The sequence below is a fragment of the Alosa alosa genome, chromosome 3 (genome assembly GCF_017589495.1).
Source record: "Alosa alosa isolate M-15738 ecotype Scorff River chromosome 3, AALO_Geno_1.1, whole genome shotgun sequence".
NCBI lineage: Eukaryota > Metazoa > Chordata > Actinopteri > Clupeiformes > Clupeidae > Alosa > Alosa alosa.
The window spans coordinates 33,720,596-33,738,840 of NC_063191.1; the positions used below are offsets into that span (position 1 = coordinate 33,720,596).

General features: G+C 43.1%; 1 protein-coding gene across 1 annotated transcript in view; it reads left to right on the top strand.

The window, feature by feature from the left end:
- The window catches only part of ttn.2 (titin, tandem duplicate 2), a 154,994-nt gene that overhangs the window by 111,817 nt on the left and 24,932 nt on the right, over positions 1-18,245 (top strand). Inside the window, 2 exon segments of the mRNA XM_048238855.1 lie at positions 38-17,512; positions 17,622-18,209. Coding sequence (XP_048094812.1) covers positions 38-17,512; positions 17,622-18,209 — 18,063 coding nt within the window.

An 18,245-nucleotide genomic window follows, 5' to 3' on the forward strand; every position in this document is an offset into this window, starting at 1 on the left:
ATGTATTGTCATATATACCTTTTCTTTTAAAAAACAGATGTCCCAGGTCCTCCTGTTAACCCAAGAGTTACTGACACAACAAAAACCACTGCTGAACTGCACTGGGGTAAACCACTAGATGATGGTGGACGTGACATAACTGGATACATAGTTGAACATAGAAAAGAAGGAGAAGAAGAGTGGGTCAAAGCCAAAAAAGAAGGAGTACTGAGGATTGCAGAATTTGTTGTGCCAAACCTGCAAACTGGAGTGAAATATCACTTCAGAGTGAGTGCAGTGAACTGTGTGGGTGTTGGGGAGCCTACACAAATTGAAGATCTTACCGAAGTTGTTGAACGGGAGGAAGTTCCAGATCTAGAGCTTGACGTCGAACTCAGAAGAACACTTGTTGTCAGGGCTGGAGGATCTATCCGCATTTTTGTTCCAATTAAAGGAAGACCAGCTCCTACTGTTAGTTGGACAAAAGATGAAGGACCAGTTAAACAGAGAGCCTGCATTGATGTCACTGAGTCTTACACTCTCCTGGTAATCCCTGACTGCAGTCGACGTGATGCTGGAAGATATGACTTGACCTTGGAAAATGCAGCTGGAAAGAAGACTGCTAATATAAATGTTAGGGTCTTAGACTCACCAGGGCCTCCTATTAATTTGAAACCTAAAGCCATTGACAAGGAGAGCATTACCCTTCAGTGGGAAATGCCTCTTATTGATGGAGGATCCAAGATCACAAATTATGTCATTGAGAAACGAGAGTCTACTCGTAAATCATATGCCACTGTAATCATGAACTGTGAGGAATGCTTTGTAAAAATCCCAGATCTGGCAGAGGGTTCTGAATATTACTTCAGAGTTTCTGCTGAAAATGAATATGGCATTGGTGAAGCTGCTGAGACTGTTGATCCAGTCAGAGCATCTCAGGCACCAACTGCTCCTCAAACTGTCACAATCACAAATGTCACAAAGAATTCTGCAAGTTTGACATGGACTAAACCAAAACATGATGGTGGTAGTAGAATTACAGGATATGTTATTGAGGCTCAGAAGAAAGGGGGTGATCAGTGGGCCCATGTGACAACAGTGAAGGCCTTTGATTACACAGTGAAAAATCTAAATGAAAATGAGGAATATGTTTTCCGTGTCATGGCTGTGAATCATTCTGGTCGTAGTCCACCACGTCAAAGTAAGGCTGTTGTCATCAGGGAGCAGACCTCAGGACCAGAGTTTGACCTGCATGGTATCTGTCAGAAGATGATTATTGCTAAGGCAGGAGATGACATAAAAGTTGAGATACCAGTCTCAGGGCGCCCAAAACCTACAGTTTCATGGCAGAAAGATAGTCAAGCACTAAAGTTCACACAAAGAATAAATGTGGAAAATACTAATGTTTCTACAATCTTGAGCATTAATGAATGTCTAAGAAGTGACACTGGAGCATACACTGTTACAGGAAAGAACATACTTGGCACTGTGTCAGAGACCTTTGGAATCAAGGTACAGGATGTTCCAGGACCTCCAAAAGGACCAATCAAGTTGGACAAAATCTCCCTAACGTATGTTGCATTTTCCTGGGAGACACCTGAAAATGATGGTGGTGTACCAATTAATAATTATATTGTAGAGATCAAAGAAACAAATAGTCAGACTTGGACAGAGTTATCCACGCAAATCATCAGAACGACATTCAAAGCAACTCGTTTAACAACAGGGGTAGAATACCAGTTCCGTGTCAAAGCAAAAAATAGATATGGTGTAGGACCTCCAATCACATCAGAAGCAGTGGTTGCAGCACATCCATTCAAGGTTCCTGGACCACCAGGAACCCCCAAGGTTGTTGCCTTCACCAAAGACACAATGACAATCGGATGGAATGAACCTGTCAATGATGGCGGAAGTGATGTGCTTGGATACCACGTGGAAAGGAAAGAGAGGAGTGGTATTGTGTGGCACAAGATAAGCAAATCTCTAGTTAAAGGAAACTTATTTAAATCCTCTGGACTGGAAGATGGTATTGCATATGAATTCCGAGTGTTAGCTGAAAATTTGGCTGGCATCGGAAAACCAAGCCATGCCTCAGAAGCCATGCTGGCTCTTGACCCAGTGGATCCACCAAGTCAGCCAGTTCCAATCTATGTGTCAAAGAATATTATTACAATTCAGTGGACAAAGCCAGAGTATGATGGTGGATTCAAGATAACTGGATACACTGTGGAAAAGAGAGACCTACCAGCTGGTCGCTGGATGAGGGCCAACTTCACAAATATCATTGAAACATCCTTCACTGTCAGTGGACTTACACAGGATGCCTCTTACGAGTTCCGTGTGGTTGCAAGAAATTCAGCTGGTGCTGTCAGTGAACCCTCTGATCCATCAGATCCAATTGTCTGCAAAGATGATGTTGAGGAACCAAGGATTATGGTTGATGCTATATTCAAGGATGTCGTTCTTGTGAGAGCTGGTGAGAACTTCAAGTTAGAGGCTGATGTTGCAGGTCAACCATTCCCATCCATGACGTGGACTAAAGATGACAAAGATGTTGAAAGAAGCTCAAAGTTGGACATTAGAATGACTGACCTCACAACAACACTGATAAGCAAAGATTCACTGAGAAAAGATGGTGGTGAATTTGTTCTGACCGCATCGAATGTTGGTGGTTTTGCCAAGCATGTATTCAAGGTTAAAGTTCTGGACAGGCCAGGTCCACCAGGAGGACCCCTTGCTGTTTCAGACATAACAGCTGAAAAATGCAAGATAGCATGGACTCCACCAACAGATGATGGAGGGGCTGATATTGAATATTATGTTGTTGAAAAACGCGAGTCAAGCAGGCTTGCCTGGACACATGTTGCTTCTAAGCTAACTGAAAATGAGTTCCAAGTGACTAAATTATTGAAAGACAATGAATACATTTTCAGGGTCATGGCAGTCAACAAGTATGGACTTGGAGAGCCTCTTGAGTCCGCTCCAACCATTGCAGACAATCCATACGTTGCACCTGATGCACCACAAACTCCTGAAGTATCAGTCATCACTAAGGACTCCATGGTACTTTTCTGGGGTGCCCCAAATAGTGATGGTGGAAGTCCAATAACAAGTTACAATATTGAAAGAAGAGATAAAATTGGTCTGCGTTGGGTTAAATGTAACAAGAGGCCTGTAACTGAGTTACAATTCAGGGTTACAGCACTTGTCCCAGGACATGAGTATGAGTTCAGAGTCTCTGCTTTGAATGTAGCTGGTGTTAGCCCACCCAGTTCCTCAAGTCCCTTCTATAAAGCTACTGACACTCTGTATGAACCCGGACCCCCAGGAAATCCAAGGGTTTTGGACACAACAAAGTCTTCCATTACTATTGCTTGGAATAAACCTGTATACGATGGTGGTTCTGAAGTAACTGGGTATCTTATAGAAACATGTCCTGCTGGTTTAGCAGAAGAGGAATGGACTATTGTATCTCCCAAAGATGGATTAAAGGCAACATCATTTACAATTATAAACCTAAAAGAGAATGAAGAATATAAGGTGAATATTTCGGCCATGAATAGTGAGGGAATTGGAGAAGCTGCATCTGTTCCTGGCACTCCCAAAGCAGAGGACAGGTTAATTCCACCGGAGGTTGAGCTTGATGCCGAGCTTCGCAAAACTGTCACTCTTAGAGCCTGCTGCACACTCAGACTCTTTGTGCCCATTAAAGGAAGACCTGCACCTCAGGCTACATGGACAAGAGACAATGACGAGCCTCTTGACAGAGCCACTATTGAAAGTACTTCATCTTTCAGTTCTTTAGTGGTTGGAAATGTCAACAGATTTGATAGTGGTAACTACATTTTGACAGTTGAAAACAGCTCAGGGTCAAAAACAGTCACAGTGAAGGTCAAAGTTCTTGATACACCAGGAGCTCCACAAAATCTTAAAATTGCCAAAGTTACCAATGAAACTGTGACACTTGAATGGGAACCACCATTGAATGATGGTGGCACAAAGATCAAGAATTATGTAGTTGAAAAACGTGAAGCAACAAGGAAAGCATATGCCACTGTTAAAGCTAACTGTCACAAGACAACATATACTCTAGAGAATTTGCAAGAGGGATGTAACTACTACTTCAGAGTCTTGGCTGAAAACGAGTATGGAATTGGTCTGCCAATAGAGACTCCTGAATCAATTAAAGTGTCTGAAAAGCCACAACCACCTGGAAAGATCACACTTGTGGATGTAACAAAGAACAGTGTTACACTATCATGGGAGAAACCTGAGCACGATGGAGGAAGCAGAGTGGGTGCCTATGTTGTTGAAATGCAGAGCAAAGGCAATGACAAATGGGGTCAAGCTGCAATTGTTCGTGTTACTGAGGCAGTGATTAAAGGACTTACACCTGGTGAAGAATATATGTTCCGTGTTTCAGCAAAGAATGAGAAAGGAACAAGTGATCCTCGTGTGATTGGTGTACCAGTTATTGCTAAAGACCTTGTGATTGCTCCCTCACCAAAATTGCAATTCACTACATTCAGTGTTCTTGCTGAGGAAGACTTGACTATTGAGGTGCCATACATTGCTCGTCCAAAGGCAGCTGTCTCCTGGATTAAGGATGGAGTCCCCATGAAGCGAACTAGCAGGGTGAACTTTTCATCTACTGAGACAATGTTGACACTATCAATTACAGAAGCCTGCCGTGAGGATGTTGGCCAATACAGTATCAAACTGACAAACACTGCTGGTGAGACCACAGCAGATATTGGAGTGATTGTTCTTGATAAACCTGGCCCACCATCTGGTCCAGTGAAAATAGAAGATGTAACTTCTGATAGTGTAACTATTTCCTGGAAGCCTCCAGAGTATGATGGTGGTTGCACTATCAACAACTATATGGTTGAGAAGAGAGATACAGCCACAACAAATTGGCAAGTTGTAGCTGCTAATCTCGCAAGGACAAAGGCCAAAGCTGCGAGGTTGAAGACAGGAACAGAATACCAGTTCAGAATAACGGCTGAGAACAGATATGGAAAGAGCCCTGCACTCCTCTCAGGATGTGTTGTTGCTCAGTATCCATTCAAACTTCCAGGACCCCCTGGTACACCATCTGTTCATGAATCAACCAAAGACAGCATGGTTGTTGTTTGGAATGAGCCTGTCAATGATGGAGGCAGCACTATTTTAGGTTATCATCTTGAAAGAAAGGAAAGAAATAGTATTCTCTGGATTAAGCTGAACAAGTCAATTATCAAAGACACAACATTCAAGACAACTGCCCTGGAAGCAGGGCAGGAGTATGAGTATAGAGTTTATGCAGAGAACATTGTTGGCATTGGAAAAGTCAGCAAACTGTCAGAGGGGTACATTGCTAGAGACCCATGTGATCCCCCTGGTCAGCCTGAGGCCATTAAAATTACAAAGGAGTCTATTAAGATTGCTTGGACTAAACCAGAATATGATGGTGGAAGCAAGGTGACTGGCTACGTCGTTGAGAAGAAGGAGTTACCAGAAGGCCGCTGGCTGAAAGCTAACTTCACCAATGTCATTGAAACTGAATACGTTGCCACTGGGTTAGTGGAGGACCAGCAATATGAGTTCCGTGTCATTGCAAGAAATGCTGCTGGAGTTTTCAGTCCTCCTTCATATAGCACTGGACCCATCACTGCAAAGGATGAAATTGAGCCACCACGTATCAGCATAGACCCAGAGTACACACAGACACTTGTGATAAATGCAGGTGATTCCTTCAAGATTGATGCAGATGTCCATGGTAAACCATCACCTTCAATTCTCTGGATGAAGGAAGAAGCCGAACTTGGAAATACCATATATCGCGAAATAAGAAATACAGAAACTAAAGCATGTATTACTGTTAAAGAGGCTAAGCTTGCTGATGGTGGGCAGTACACTCTCTTATTAAGAAATCCTGGTGGTGAAAAATCAGTTAATGTGAATGTGTCTGTGCTGGACAAACCTGGTCCACCAGAAGGTCCCATTAATGTTACTGGTGTCACGTGTGAGCAGTGCTGCCTCTCTTGGAAAGCACCACTACAGGATGGTGGCAGTGAAATTTCTCATTACATTGTTGAGAGAAGAGAGACAAGCAGACTTATATGGACTATTGTTGACTCTAAGGCTCAAAGCACTTACCTGAAAATTTCAAAACTACTTGAAGGAAATGAATACATTTTCAGAGTGATGTCAGTTAACAAATTTGGTGTTAGTGAACCAATTCATTCAGATGCTGTAGTAATCAAAGATCCTTATTTGACACCTGATGCACCCAAGGGAATTGAAATATCTAATATCAAGAAGGACTCTATGGTAATAACCTGGGAAGCACCAACAAATGATGGTGGTAGTCCTATCACAGGGTATGTCATTGAGAAACATGACAAGGAAGGAGTTAGATGGACTCGTTGCAACCGGTCAAGAGTCACAGACTTAACATTCAAAGTCAAAGGACTCCTTGAAAGACACAGTTATGAATTTAGAGTTGCTGCTGAAAATGCTGTTGGTGTTGGTGGGCCAAGCACTCCTTCTGTGTTTTTCAAGGCCGTGGACCCCATCTTCAAGCCCGGTCCTCCAAGTAATCCTAAAGTTACCGATATGACCAAGACCTCAGTCAATCTTGCATGGGGCAAGCCTATCTATGATGGAGGTTGTGAAATTCAGGGTTACATTGTTGAAGCCTGTGAAGCTACAGAAGAACCAGAGAAAACTGAAGAAGTGACTGAAGAGAAATCAGAGGAGAAATCTGAAGAGAAACCAGTAGTATGGACTATGTGCACTCCACCAAATGGTGTCAAACACACCCGATTTACTGTTGAAAATCTAAAAGTAAAACAAGCATACAAGTTTAGAGTTTGTGCTATTAATAAGGTAGGAGTTGGTGAAAATGCAGATGTAGCTGGAGCAATAGTGCCAGAAGACAAGACAGAAGAACCAGATCTTGACATCGATCCAGAGTACCGAAAGATCATGAACATCAAAGCTGGGACATCTCTCAGACTGTTCATCCCGATCAAAGGAAGGCCTTCACCAACTGTTAAATGGGAGAAAGATGAGCTTCCACTGAAAGAAACAGCTCAGGTGGAGGTAACAAGCACTTACACTTCTCTTGTCATTGACAAAGTCAACAGAAATGATAGTGGAAAGTACAGCGTGACTGCTGAAAACTCTACTGGCACAAATTCAGCTATTATTATTGTAAGAGTACTCGATACACCCAGTGCCCCAGTCAGTTTGAAGGTCAAAGAAATTACATCGGATTCTATAACTCTCTCATGGGAGCCCCCACTTTTGGATGGTGGAGCAAAAATTAAGAACTACGTCATTGAGAAGCGGGAAAGCACAAGAAAAACATATTCCGCTGTTGCAACAAACTGCCACAAGGTGGTATGGAAAATTGAACCTCTCCAAGAAGGATGCTGTTACTACTTCAGAGTTATGGCTGAAAATGAGCACGGCATTGGTTTGCCTGTAGAAACTGTTGATCCGCTGAAGATTTCAGAAGTTCCTCAAACTCCTGGTAAACTGAATGTTGTTGATGTGACAAAGACAACTGTATCTCTTGCATGGGAGAGACCAGTTCATGATGGTGGCAGCAGAATTGTTCAGTACCTAGTTGAAATGCAAGTTAAAGGCAATGATAAGTGGTCTGGTTGTGCAAATGTCAAGACCTTGGAGGCTACTGTCAAAAATCTCAACCCTGGAGAGGAATATCTCTTTAGGGTTATGGCCATCAATGAAAAGGGAAAGAGTGACCCAAGAACCCTTGCTGTTCCTGTTCAAGCAAAGGACCTTGTATTTGAACCAGATATATCACCTGTATTTAACAGCTACAGCGTTCGGGTTGGCAAAGATCTCTCTGTTGACGTTCCCATTTCTGGACGTCCTAAACCAACTGTATCTTGGAAAAAGGATGGGGAGGGTATGAAAGTAACTTCAAGAGTAAACATCATCAACACAGTGAACTGCACAACACTAAGCATCAAAGAAGCAGCTAGAGAGGATGGTGGCATGTACAGCATTCATGTTTCTAACTCCGCTGGCCAAAAAGACACAGCTATTGAAATCATCACTTTGGATAAACCTGGTCCACCAACAGGACCTGTTAGGTTTGATGAAGTAACTACACAAAGTGTCACCATTTCATGGGATCCACCAAAGTTCACAGGAGGCTGCTCTGTTTCAAACTACATTGTACAAAAGAGAGACACAACCACCACCACATGGGAAAATGTTGCAGCATCAGTTGCAAGAACATCCCTTAAAGTACCAAGACTAAAAACTGGAGCTGAGTATCAGTTTAGAATTATTGCTCAGAATCGCTATGGCAAGAGCTATGCATTGGAATCAAAACCAGTGGTAGCTCAGTATCCTTACAGAGAGCCAGGTCCCCCAGGTACTCCATTTGTTTCACATCTGTCAAAGGATCATATGATTGTAGAATGGAATGAACCCGTTTCAGATGGAGGCAGCGCTGTTATTGGTTATCATCTTGAGCGTAAAGAGAGAAATAGTATTCTCTGGACCAAAGTCAACAAGACACTCATTCAAGACACTAAGTTTAAAACAGCTCCACTGGAAGAAAGCATTGAATATGAGTTCAGAGTATATGCTGAAAACATTGTGGGTATTGGAAGATGCAGCAAACTCTCTGAGGGATATGTGGCACGTGATCAGTGTGACCCACCTGGCATCCCAGAGCCAATCCATATTAGCAAGAATTCCATGACAATCCAATGGACTAAGCCTGAGTATGATGGAGGAAGTGTCATAACTGGTTATATTGTTGAGAAGCGTGACCTTCCAGATGGACGCTGGATGAAGATTAACTTCACAAATGTCATTGAAACCAACTTTGTTATCACTGGTCTAACTGAGGGTGAGAAATATGACTTCAGAGTAATAGCAAAGAATGCAGTTGGTACCTTCAGCAAGCCATCCTACAACAGTGGACCTATCACTGCCCTAGATGAGGTTGAACCACCCAAGTTCTCAATTGACCCACAGTTCACTAAAGCTATTGTGGTTGATGCTGGAGAAACATTTAAACTTGATGCTGATGTGTATGGAAAGCCACCACCTACAATTGAGTGGTTCAGGGGAGAGAAACACATGGAAAACACTATAAGATGTGATATTAAGAACACTGAAAGTAGAGCAATGATTATTGTGAAAGATGCTGTCAGACAGGACAGTGGAGAGTACATTCTACAGCTGACAAATGTGGCTGGCTCTCAGACTGTTCCATTCCAAGTGAGGGTGCTAGACAAACCAGGACCCTGTGAAGGACCTCTTCATATCACTGGTGTTGCATCTGACAGATGTACTCTATCATGGAAGGCACCACTTCATGATGGTGGGAACCCAATAACTCATTACGTAATTGAGAGACGAGAAACAAGCCGTCTTGCTTGGACAATTGTTTCCAGTGATTGTACCACCACTGTATACAAAATAACCAAGCTTCTTGAGGGCAATGAGTACATCTTCCGTGTCATGGCACTCAACTCTTATGGTGCTGGTGAGCCACTTGATTCAGCATCTGTAATCATGAAAGATCCATTTGTACCCCCTGGTTCACCTCAAATTGTCGATGTAACTAACATTGCAAGGGATGCTATGACTGTTTGCTGGACTGCTCCAGATAGTGATGGTGGAAGTGAAATTACCACCTACATCATTGAGAAGAAAGACCGGGCAGGAATCAAATGGACAAAGTGTAACAGACGAAAGGTAACAGACTTGTGCTTCAGAGTTACAGGTCTCTCAGAGGATCATGAGTATGAGTTCAGATTGGCAGCAGAAAATGCAGCTGGAGTTGGGGAGCCAAGTTTACCAACCTCATACTACAAGGCTTGTGATCCAAAGTATAAACCTGGCCCACCAACACATGCACACGTTATTGACACAACAAGCAGCTCTGTTACTGTTGCATGGGGAAAGCCTCTCACTGATGGTGGAACTGCAATTCAGGGCTATATTGTTGAGATTTGTAAAGCTGAGGCTGAAGAGGAGGAATGGACAATGTGCACACCACCAACTGGATTAAGAGTCAACAAGTTTGAAATCACCAAGCTTGCTGACCAAGAATATAAGATTAGAGTTTGTGCAATTAACAAACTGGGTGTTGGTGAAGCAGCTGAAGTTCCTGGAACTGTCAAACCAGAGGAAAGAGTTGAAGCTCCTGAAATCCTGCTTGATTCTGAACTGAGGAAAGGAGTCATTGTTCGTGCTGGTGGATCTGTGAGAATTAATGTACCATTTAAGGGAAGGCCAGCTCCAGAGATTAAGTGGACAAAAGATGAAGCAGAGCTGAGTGAGCGGGCAGTGATTGAGAAAGGTCAGCATCACACCCAACTTTCAATTGATTCTTGTGACAGAAGAGACTCTGGAAAATACATTCTGTCACTTAAAAATAGTAGTGGCACTGTATCTGAATTTGTGACAGTAAAGGTTCTGGATACACCAAGTGCTCCTCTGAACCTTAAAGTCACAGAGATTAAGAAGGACTCTGTTGTACTGGTCTGGGAGTCTCCACTTATTGATGGTGGTGCCAGGATCAAGCATTATGTTGTTGAGAAGCGTGAATCTACGCGCAAAGCATATGCTGGTGTCACAGCAAAATGCACCAAAACAACCTTCAAAGTTGAAAATCTTGCAGAGGGTGCCATGTATTACTTCAAAGTTATGGCTGAAAATGAATATGGTATTGGTTTGTCTGTTGAGACAAAGACTGCTTCAAAGGCCTCTGAAGTTCCAATGCCAGTTGGAAAGGTCTTCCTGACTGATGTTACCAAAGTTAGTGCCTCTCTGGCATGGGAGAAACCAGAGCATGACGGTGGTAGCAGAATTGTTGGATACATCATTGAAATGCAACCAAAGGGAACAGATAAATGGGGTGTAGCAACATCAGTTAAGACCTGTGAAGGAACCGTCCAAGGGCTAACAACAGGTCAGGAGTATCTGTTTAGAATTTTGGCATACAATGAGAAGGGGAAGAGTGAACCAACGCCATTGGCTTCACCAGTGATTGCCAGTGACATGACTATTGAGCCAAGCCTTAAGGTACAGTTCAGTACATACAGTGTGAAATCTGGTGATGACTTCCAGCTGGAAATCCCAGTATTTGGACGCCCTAAACCGAAAGTTACTTGGAAAAAGGATGGACTAAGTGTAAAAATATCTAGCAAAATGAGTATTTCCAATACACCAACATCAACTATCTTAAAGATCACTGAGGCCACTAAAGAAGAGTTTGGAACATATGCAGCCACAGCCACCAATACAGCAGGCACTGCAACAAAGGAGATTGGACTCATAATTCTTGATAAGCCTGGACCTCCAACAGGACCAGTGAAAGTATCTGATGTGACTAATACCTCTGTCACCATCTCATGGGAGCCCCCTGAGTATACAGGTGGCTGTCAGATCAAAAATTACATTATTGAAAAGCGAGACACAACGACAACCACCTGGCAAGTTGTTTCAAACAATATGGCAAGAACCACTATGAAGGTAACCAAGCTGAAGAAGGGTTCTGAGTATCAGTTCAGGATTTGTGCTGAAAACAGATACGGAAAAGGTGCTCCTTTGGACTCCAAAGCAATTGTGTCACAGTACCCTTACAAAGTCCCTGGTCCACCTGGTACTCCCTATGTCAAATCTGCCACGAAAGATCAAATGGTCATTGAATGGAATGAGCCAGTGAATGATGGTGGAAGTTCAGTCATTGGTTACCATCTTGAGAATAAAGAAAGAAGCAGCATCATGTGGAATAAACTAAACAAGACACTCATTAAAGATACTCTATTCAAGATTATAAATCTAGAGGAGGGTGCCGGTTATGAGTATAGAGTGTTTGCAGAAAATATTGTGGGTATTGGTAGATCAAGCAAAGTGTCAGAGAGTTTTGTTGCTCGTGACCCATGTGATCCACCTGGTACCCCTGAAGCCATTGCCATCTCAAAGAACCAAATGACTATTCAGTGGACAAAGCCAGAATATGATGGTGGCAGCAAAGTTACTGGATATATTGTAGAAAAGAGAGATTTACCAGAAGGTCACTGGATGAGAGTTAACTTTACCAATATCATTGAGACTGAATTTACAATCACAGGCTTAACACAGGACAATCAGTATGAATTCAGAGTAATTGCAAGGAATGCAGCTGGTATTTATAGTGGACCATCTGACAGCACTGGTGCAGTCACAGCTACAGATGAAATTGAGCCTCCAAGTGTCTCAATGGATCCAAAATATAAGGATGTCATTGTTGTCAGTGCTGGAGAAAGTTTGGTCATGGATGCAGATATTCATGGCAAACCAACTCCTACTGTTGCATGGCTAAAGGAAGGAAAGGAAATCGAAAGAGCACTCAGAATTGAAAGGAAAACTACACAGAAATCTGCATCCATTACAATCAAGGACTGCACAAAATTAGACAGTGGGCACTATGATCTCAGTCTGACCAACAGTGGTGGAACAAAAGTAATACCAATTACTGTGAAGATTCTTGATAAGCCTGGTGCACCCACTGGGCCACTGCGTATTACAGGAGTAATGCAGGACTCATGCAAACTGTTCTGGGCAGAGCCTGCTCTTGATGGTGGAGCAAAGATATCTCATTACATTGTTGAAAAGAGAGAAACCAGCAGACTGTCTTGGAGCATGGTTGAACCAAATGTTGAAGGTGCCAGTTTCCATGTGACTAAACTTCTGCCAGGTGATGAATATATCTTCAGAGTTATGGCTGTCAACAAATATGGTGTTGGTGAACCTCTTGTGTCTGATCCAGTTGTTGCACGCAATCCTTACATGCTACCAAGTGCACCCTCTGCGCCTGAGGCAAGTGAAATTATGAAGGACTCAATGTTGCTAACCTGGACTAAGCCAGAATCAGATGGAGGAGCAGAAATTAACGGCTACCATCTTGAGAAACGTGACAAAGATGGAGTGAGATGGACTAAATGCAACAGACAGAAGCTGACAGATGAATTCTTCAGAGTGAAAGGCCTTCAAGAAGGTCACTTCTATGAGTTCCGCATTTCTGCTGAAAATGAAGCTGGTGTGGGAGACGTTAGTGATTTGTCAATGTTCTACAGAGCTATTAATGCGACAACACCACCCAGTCCACCACAGCATCCCAAAGTTGTAGATTATACAAAATCAACAGTGTCACTCTCCTGGGCTAAACCTGCTACTGATGGTGGTGCATACATGAAAGGCTACATCGTTGAGATGAAAGAGGTCGCTGCTGAAGAGTGGACCACATGCACACCTCCAGCAGGTATTCAGAGAACACGCTTAATGGTGGAAAATCTCAAGGAAAATGGGGAATATGACTTCCGTGTTTGTGCCTTTAACTCTGAGGGAGTTGGAGAGCCTGCTGATTTCCATGGCCCAGTCGTTGCAGTTGAAAAAGTTGAGGCACCAGAGATGGAACTAGATGCTGACCTCAGAAAGGTTGTGTCTGTCCGTGCTGGTGGTTCACTGCGCTTATTCGTAACTATTAGAGGTCGACCTGAGCCTTCTGTGAAATGGGAAAAGGCAGAGGCAGAGTTAACCGAACGTGCACAGATTGAAGTCACAAGTTCTTATACAATGCTTGTTATTGACAATGTCAACAGATTTGACAGTGGGAAGTATGTTCTGAACCTTGAAAATGCTTCTGGCACTAAATCTGCTTTTGTTAATGTGAGAATTTTAGACACACCAAGTGCTCCTCAGAAATTTGAAGTGAAGGATGTCAAGAGAGACTCAGTCACTCTCTACTGGGAGCCTCCTCTGACAGATGGTGGATCCAAAATAAGTACCTATATTATAGAAAAGCGAGAATCCGTAAGGAAAGCCTACACAACCGTCACAAGCAACTGTACCCACACGTCATTCAAGATCGATGAACTCCAAGAGGGTGGTATTTTCTACTTCAGGGTTTGCGCTCTGAATGAGTATGGTATGGGTGTGATGGCAGAAACTAAAAATCCAGTGAAGGTTGCTCAAGTGCCCATGGCTCCAGGAAAAGTCACCCTTGTTGATGTCACCAAAACCAGTGCAACTCTCACATGGGAAAAGCCTGCCCATGATGGAGGTAGCAAAATTATGTTCTACAATGTGGAAATGTTGCCTAAGGGAACTGACAAATGGGGAGTGGCCACTACAGTCAAGGTCTTGGAAGCAACAGTACCAAACCTGGCACCAAATGAAACATATTCATTCAGAGTTATTGCTCTGAATGAAAAGGGCAAGAGCGAGCCAAAAGAACTTGGTGTTCCAGTTGTTGCTAAAGAGATTGAGATTGAACCCTCTGTCCACATGCTCTTCAGCACTTATAGTGTAAAGGCTGGAGATGATCTCACAGTTGAGATTCCAATCAGAGGCAGACCTAAACCTGTCGTGTCATGGAAGAAAGACAATCTTCCTCTCAAACAAACAACCTCCACCACAATTCTGAACACAAAAACTTCAACTAAGATTGTCATCAAAGAAGCTACCATTGAGCATGTAGGAAAGTATGACCTCACTCTTGCAAATACCGCAGCCACTAAGTCATTTGGGGTTATCATTGTTGTTCTGGATAAACCAGGAGCACCCACTGCTGTGAAATGTGATGCTGTCACGAATGATAGCATTACTTTGTCATGGAGCCCACCAGAATATGATGGTGGATGTTCTATCAGTAATTATATTGTTGAGAAGAGAGACACCAACACACAAGTTTGGCAGATAGTTTCCACTAATGTGGCTAGACAATCTATCAAAGCTACTCGCTTAACTCAGGGCTCTGAGTACCAGTTTAGAATCTATGCAGTCAATCGTTATGGAAAGAGTCCTGGCAAAGATTCTCCAGCAATCACTGCACAATACGTGTGCAAGCAACCTGGACCTCCCTCTACACCTCAAGTTTCATTTGCTACTAAGGCTTACATGATTGTCACCTGGAATGAGCCAGTCAATGATGGAGGCAGCACTGTACTTGGATATCATTTGGAGCGTAAAGAACGCAGCAGCATTTTGTGGACAAAAATGAACAGAAGCCTGATCAAAGACACAGAATACAAAGTCACCGGCATCGAGGAAGGCATGTTGTATGAATATCGTGTCTATGCTGAAAATATTGCTGGAATCGGAAAGGTGAGCAAAGTCTGTGAGCCTGTAGCTGCAAGAGATCCATGTGATCCTCCTGGTCAGCCCACAGTTACTAGCATCACAAGAACGTCTGTTTCTCTTTCCTGGACAAAGCCTGAGTATGACGGTGGAGCTAAAGTTACTGGATACATCATTGAGCGTAAAGATCTTCCTGACGGCCGCTGGATGAGATGCAATTTCACCAATGTGCCAGAAACATACTTTGATGTTACTGGGCTCACAACAGATCAACAGTATGACTTCCGCGTTACTGCAAAGACTGCTGCTGGTACCTTCAGTGAGCCATCCTATAACACAGGCCCCATCACAGTCAAGGATGATGTAGAGCCACCACGCATAATGATGGATGTAAAGTTCAGAGATGTCGTGGTTGTAAAAGCAGGAGAGACTCTGAAAATTAATGCTGATATCGTTGGCCGACCCCTTCCAGTGGCATCATGGACAAAAGATGGTCACGATATTGAGCCCAGGGCCAAAATTCAAATCCTTTCTACCGACACCACCACATCCATAACAGTTAAGGACTGTGTAAGAACTGATTCCGGTCAGTATTTACTCACACTGCAAAATATTGGTGGAACTGTAACAATGCCTGTGAACTGCTCAATCATTGACAAACCAGGCCCTTCAGCTGGTCCACTGGCAATCACTGGCATCACTGCAGAGCAATGCACATTGGCATGGGGACCTCCTCAAGAAAAGGGTGGTGCAGATATCATGCATTATGTAGTGGAGCGACGAGAAACAAGCCGACTTGCATGGACTCTTGTGCATGGAGAGGTTACAAATACTTATTACAAGGTCACAAAACTTCTTCAGGACAATGAGTACATCTTTAGAGTTAGGGCTGTAAACAAATATGGAGTTGGTGAATCACTTGAATCTGAAGCTATCAAATGCTGTGATCCTTTCACAATTGCAAGTGCACCATCAAGTGTTGAAATCACAGAAATAACAGGGGATGAGATGAAGATCACTTGGGAAAAACCTGTAAGTGATGGAGGCAGTGAAATAACTGGATATGTAATTGAAAGGCGTGAGAAATCCGGCATGCGCTGGGTCCGCTATAACAGAGAACTTATCAAGGATGTGACAGCAGTTGTGCGAAAACTGCGTAAAGGTTGTGAGTATGAATTCCGTGTTTATGCTGAAAATGCAGCTGGTGCTGGTCCTCATAGTGACCCATCTGCACCAGCTAGAGCAGAAGATGAAGCAGACATACCAGAACCACCAACAAAACCAAAGATTGTTGATTATACCAAGACCTCTATCTCAATTGCATGGCACAAGCCAGCAGATGATGGTGGAGCCCCAGTCCTTGGATATAGTGTGCAATATAAGAAGACAGAGGATGAGGAATGGACAGAAGCTATTGAATTGACAAAGAATACAGAGTTTACTATCTCGGGTCTTACAACTGATGTAGAATATGAGTTTTCTGTCAAAGCAATTAACAAAGTTGGTGACAGTGACCCCTCTCCAACCTCTGAACCTCAAGTAGCCAAAGAGAGAGTGGATGAGCCTGTATTTGATGTTGACATAGATATGCGCAAGACACTACTTGTCACACATGGCCATTCATTCACACTCACTGCACCATTTAAGGGAAGACCCACACCATCAGCTACTTGGGCCAAGGAGGAGGTAGACCTCAAGGTCAGAGCAAGTGTGGAGACCACTGCCTTTAGCAGTTCCCTCACTGTTGAGCATGCAACAAGAAATGACTCTGGACAGTATGTCATTACCATAGATAATGGAATTGGAACTGCTTCATTGCCTATGGTTGTCAAAGTCCTTGACTCTCCTGGACCACCACGTAACATCAAGGCAAAGGGTGTAACAAGGGATTCTGCTACAATTACATGGGAAGCTCCAGAAAATGATGGAGGTGACCCTGTGAAGGCATACCATGTTGAGAAACGTGAAGCAAGCAAAAAGGCATGGGTCACTGTAACAAGTAGTTGCCATGAGATGTCCTACAAAGTTGAAGATTTGCAAGAGGGTGCAATTTATTACTTCAGAGTCATTGGAGAGAATGAATATGGCGTGGGTGTTCCTGGAGAGAAGAGAGATGGAACTAAGATCACTGAAAAACCAAGTGCACCAGCAAAGTTGGGTGTGACTGGTGTGACAAAGGACAGCATCTCCCTGGGCTGGTCAAGACCAGAACACGATGGTGGTAGCAGGGTTACAGGCTACCTTATTGAAGCAGTGGAAAAAGGACAAACTAAATGGGTGAAGTGTGCAACAGTGAAGACAAACTCACACACTATTAAAGGCTTGAGAGAAAATGGTGAATACCTCTTCAGAGTTATGGCAGAGAATCATGCTGGACTCAGTGAACCTAAAGAAATGATCATTCCTGTCATTGTGAAAGATCAGCTTGGTAAGTGTTCTTATTATAGTTCTCATTTGTAATGTTGACCAACAGAACAATTAAATTTGTACAGTATTTCCTGTTTTTGAGTCTAAACATATAATTTTCTTTTATTCAGATCCACCAGAGTTTGACATGAAGAACTATCCGAAAAACACTGTATATGTAAGAGCAGGATCTAATTTGAAGTTTGAGCTGCCACTGACCGGAAAGCCAATGCCAAAGGTTTCAATAGCAAGAAACAATGTTGCTGCAAAAACAGGAAAGAGGTTCAACTATGAGATGACACCAGAAAGCCTCCTCATCGATCTAAAGGAAAGCATTGCCAGTGATGCAGGCAGATATGATATCACAGCTTCCAATTCGATTGGAACAACTAAGATGTTTGTTAACATTCTGGTTTTGGATAGACCTGGTCCACCAGTTGGCCCAGTTGAGGTTGGTGAAGTAGGCGAAACAACTGTGTGCCTGAAATGGCTTCCACCTGTCTATGAGGGTGGCAGTCCTGTTACAAACTATGTTGTGTTAAGAAGAGAAACCAGCACACCTGCTTGGACAGAAGTAACCTCCCAGGTAGCACGGAATGCTGTCAAAGTAACCAAGCTGACAAACGGAGAGGAATACCAGTTTAGAATCAAAGCAGAAAATCGCTTTGGAATCAGTGATCACATTGACTCACAACCTGTGATGGTGAAACTTCCATACAGTAAGTATTTCTTCATGACCTATTTTTATTTACCTC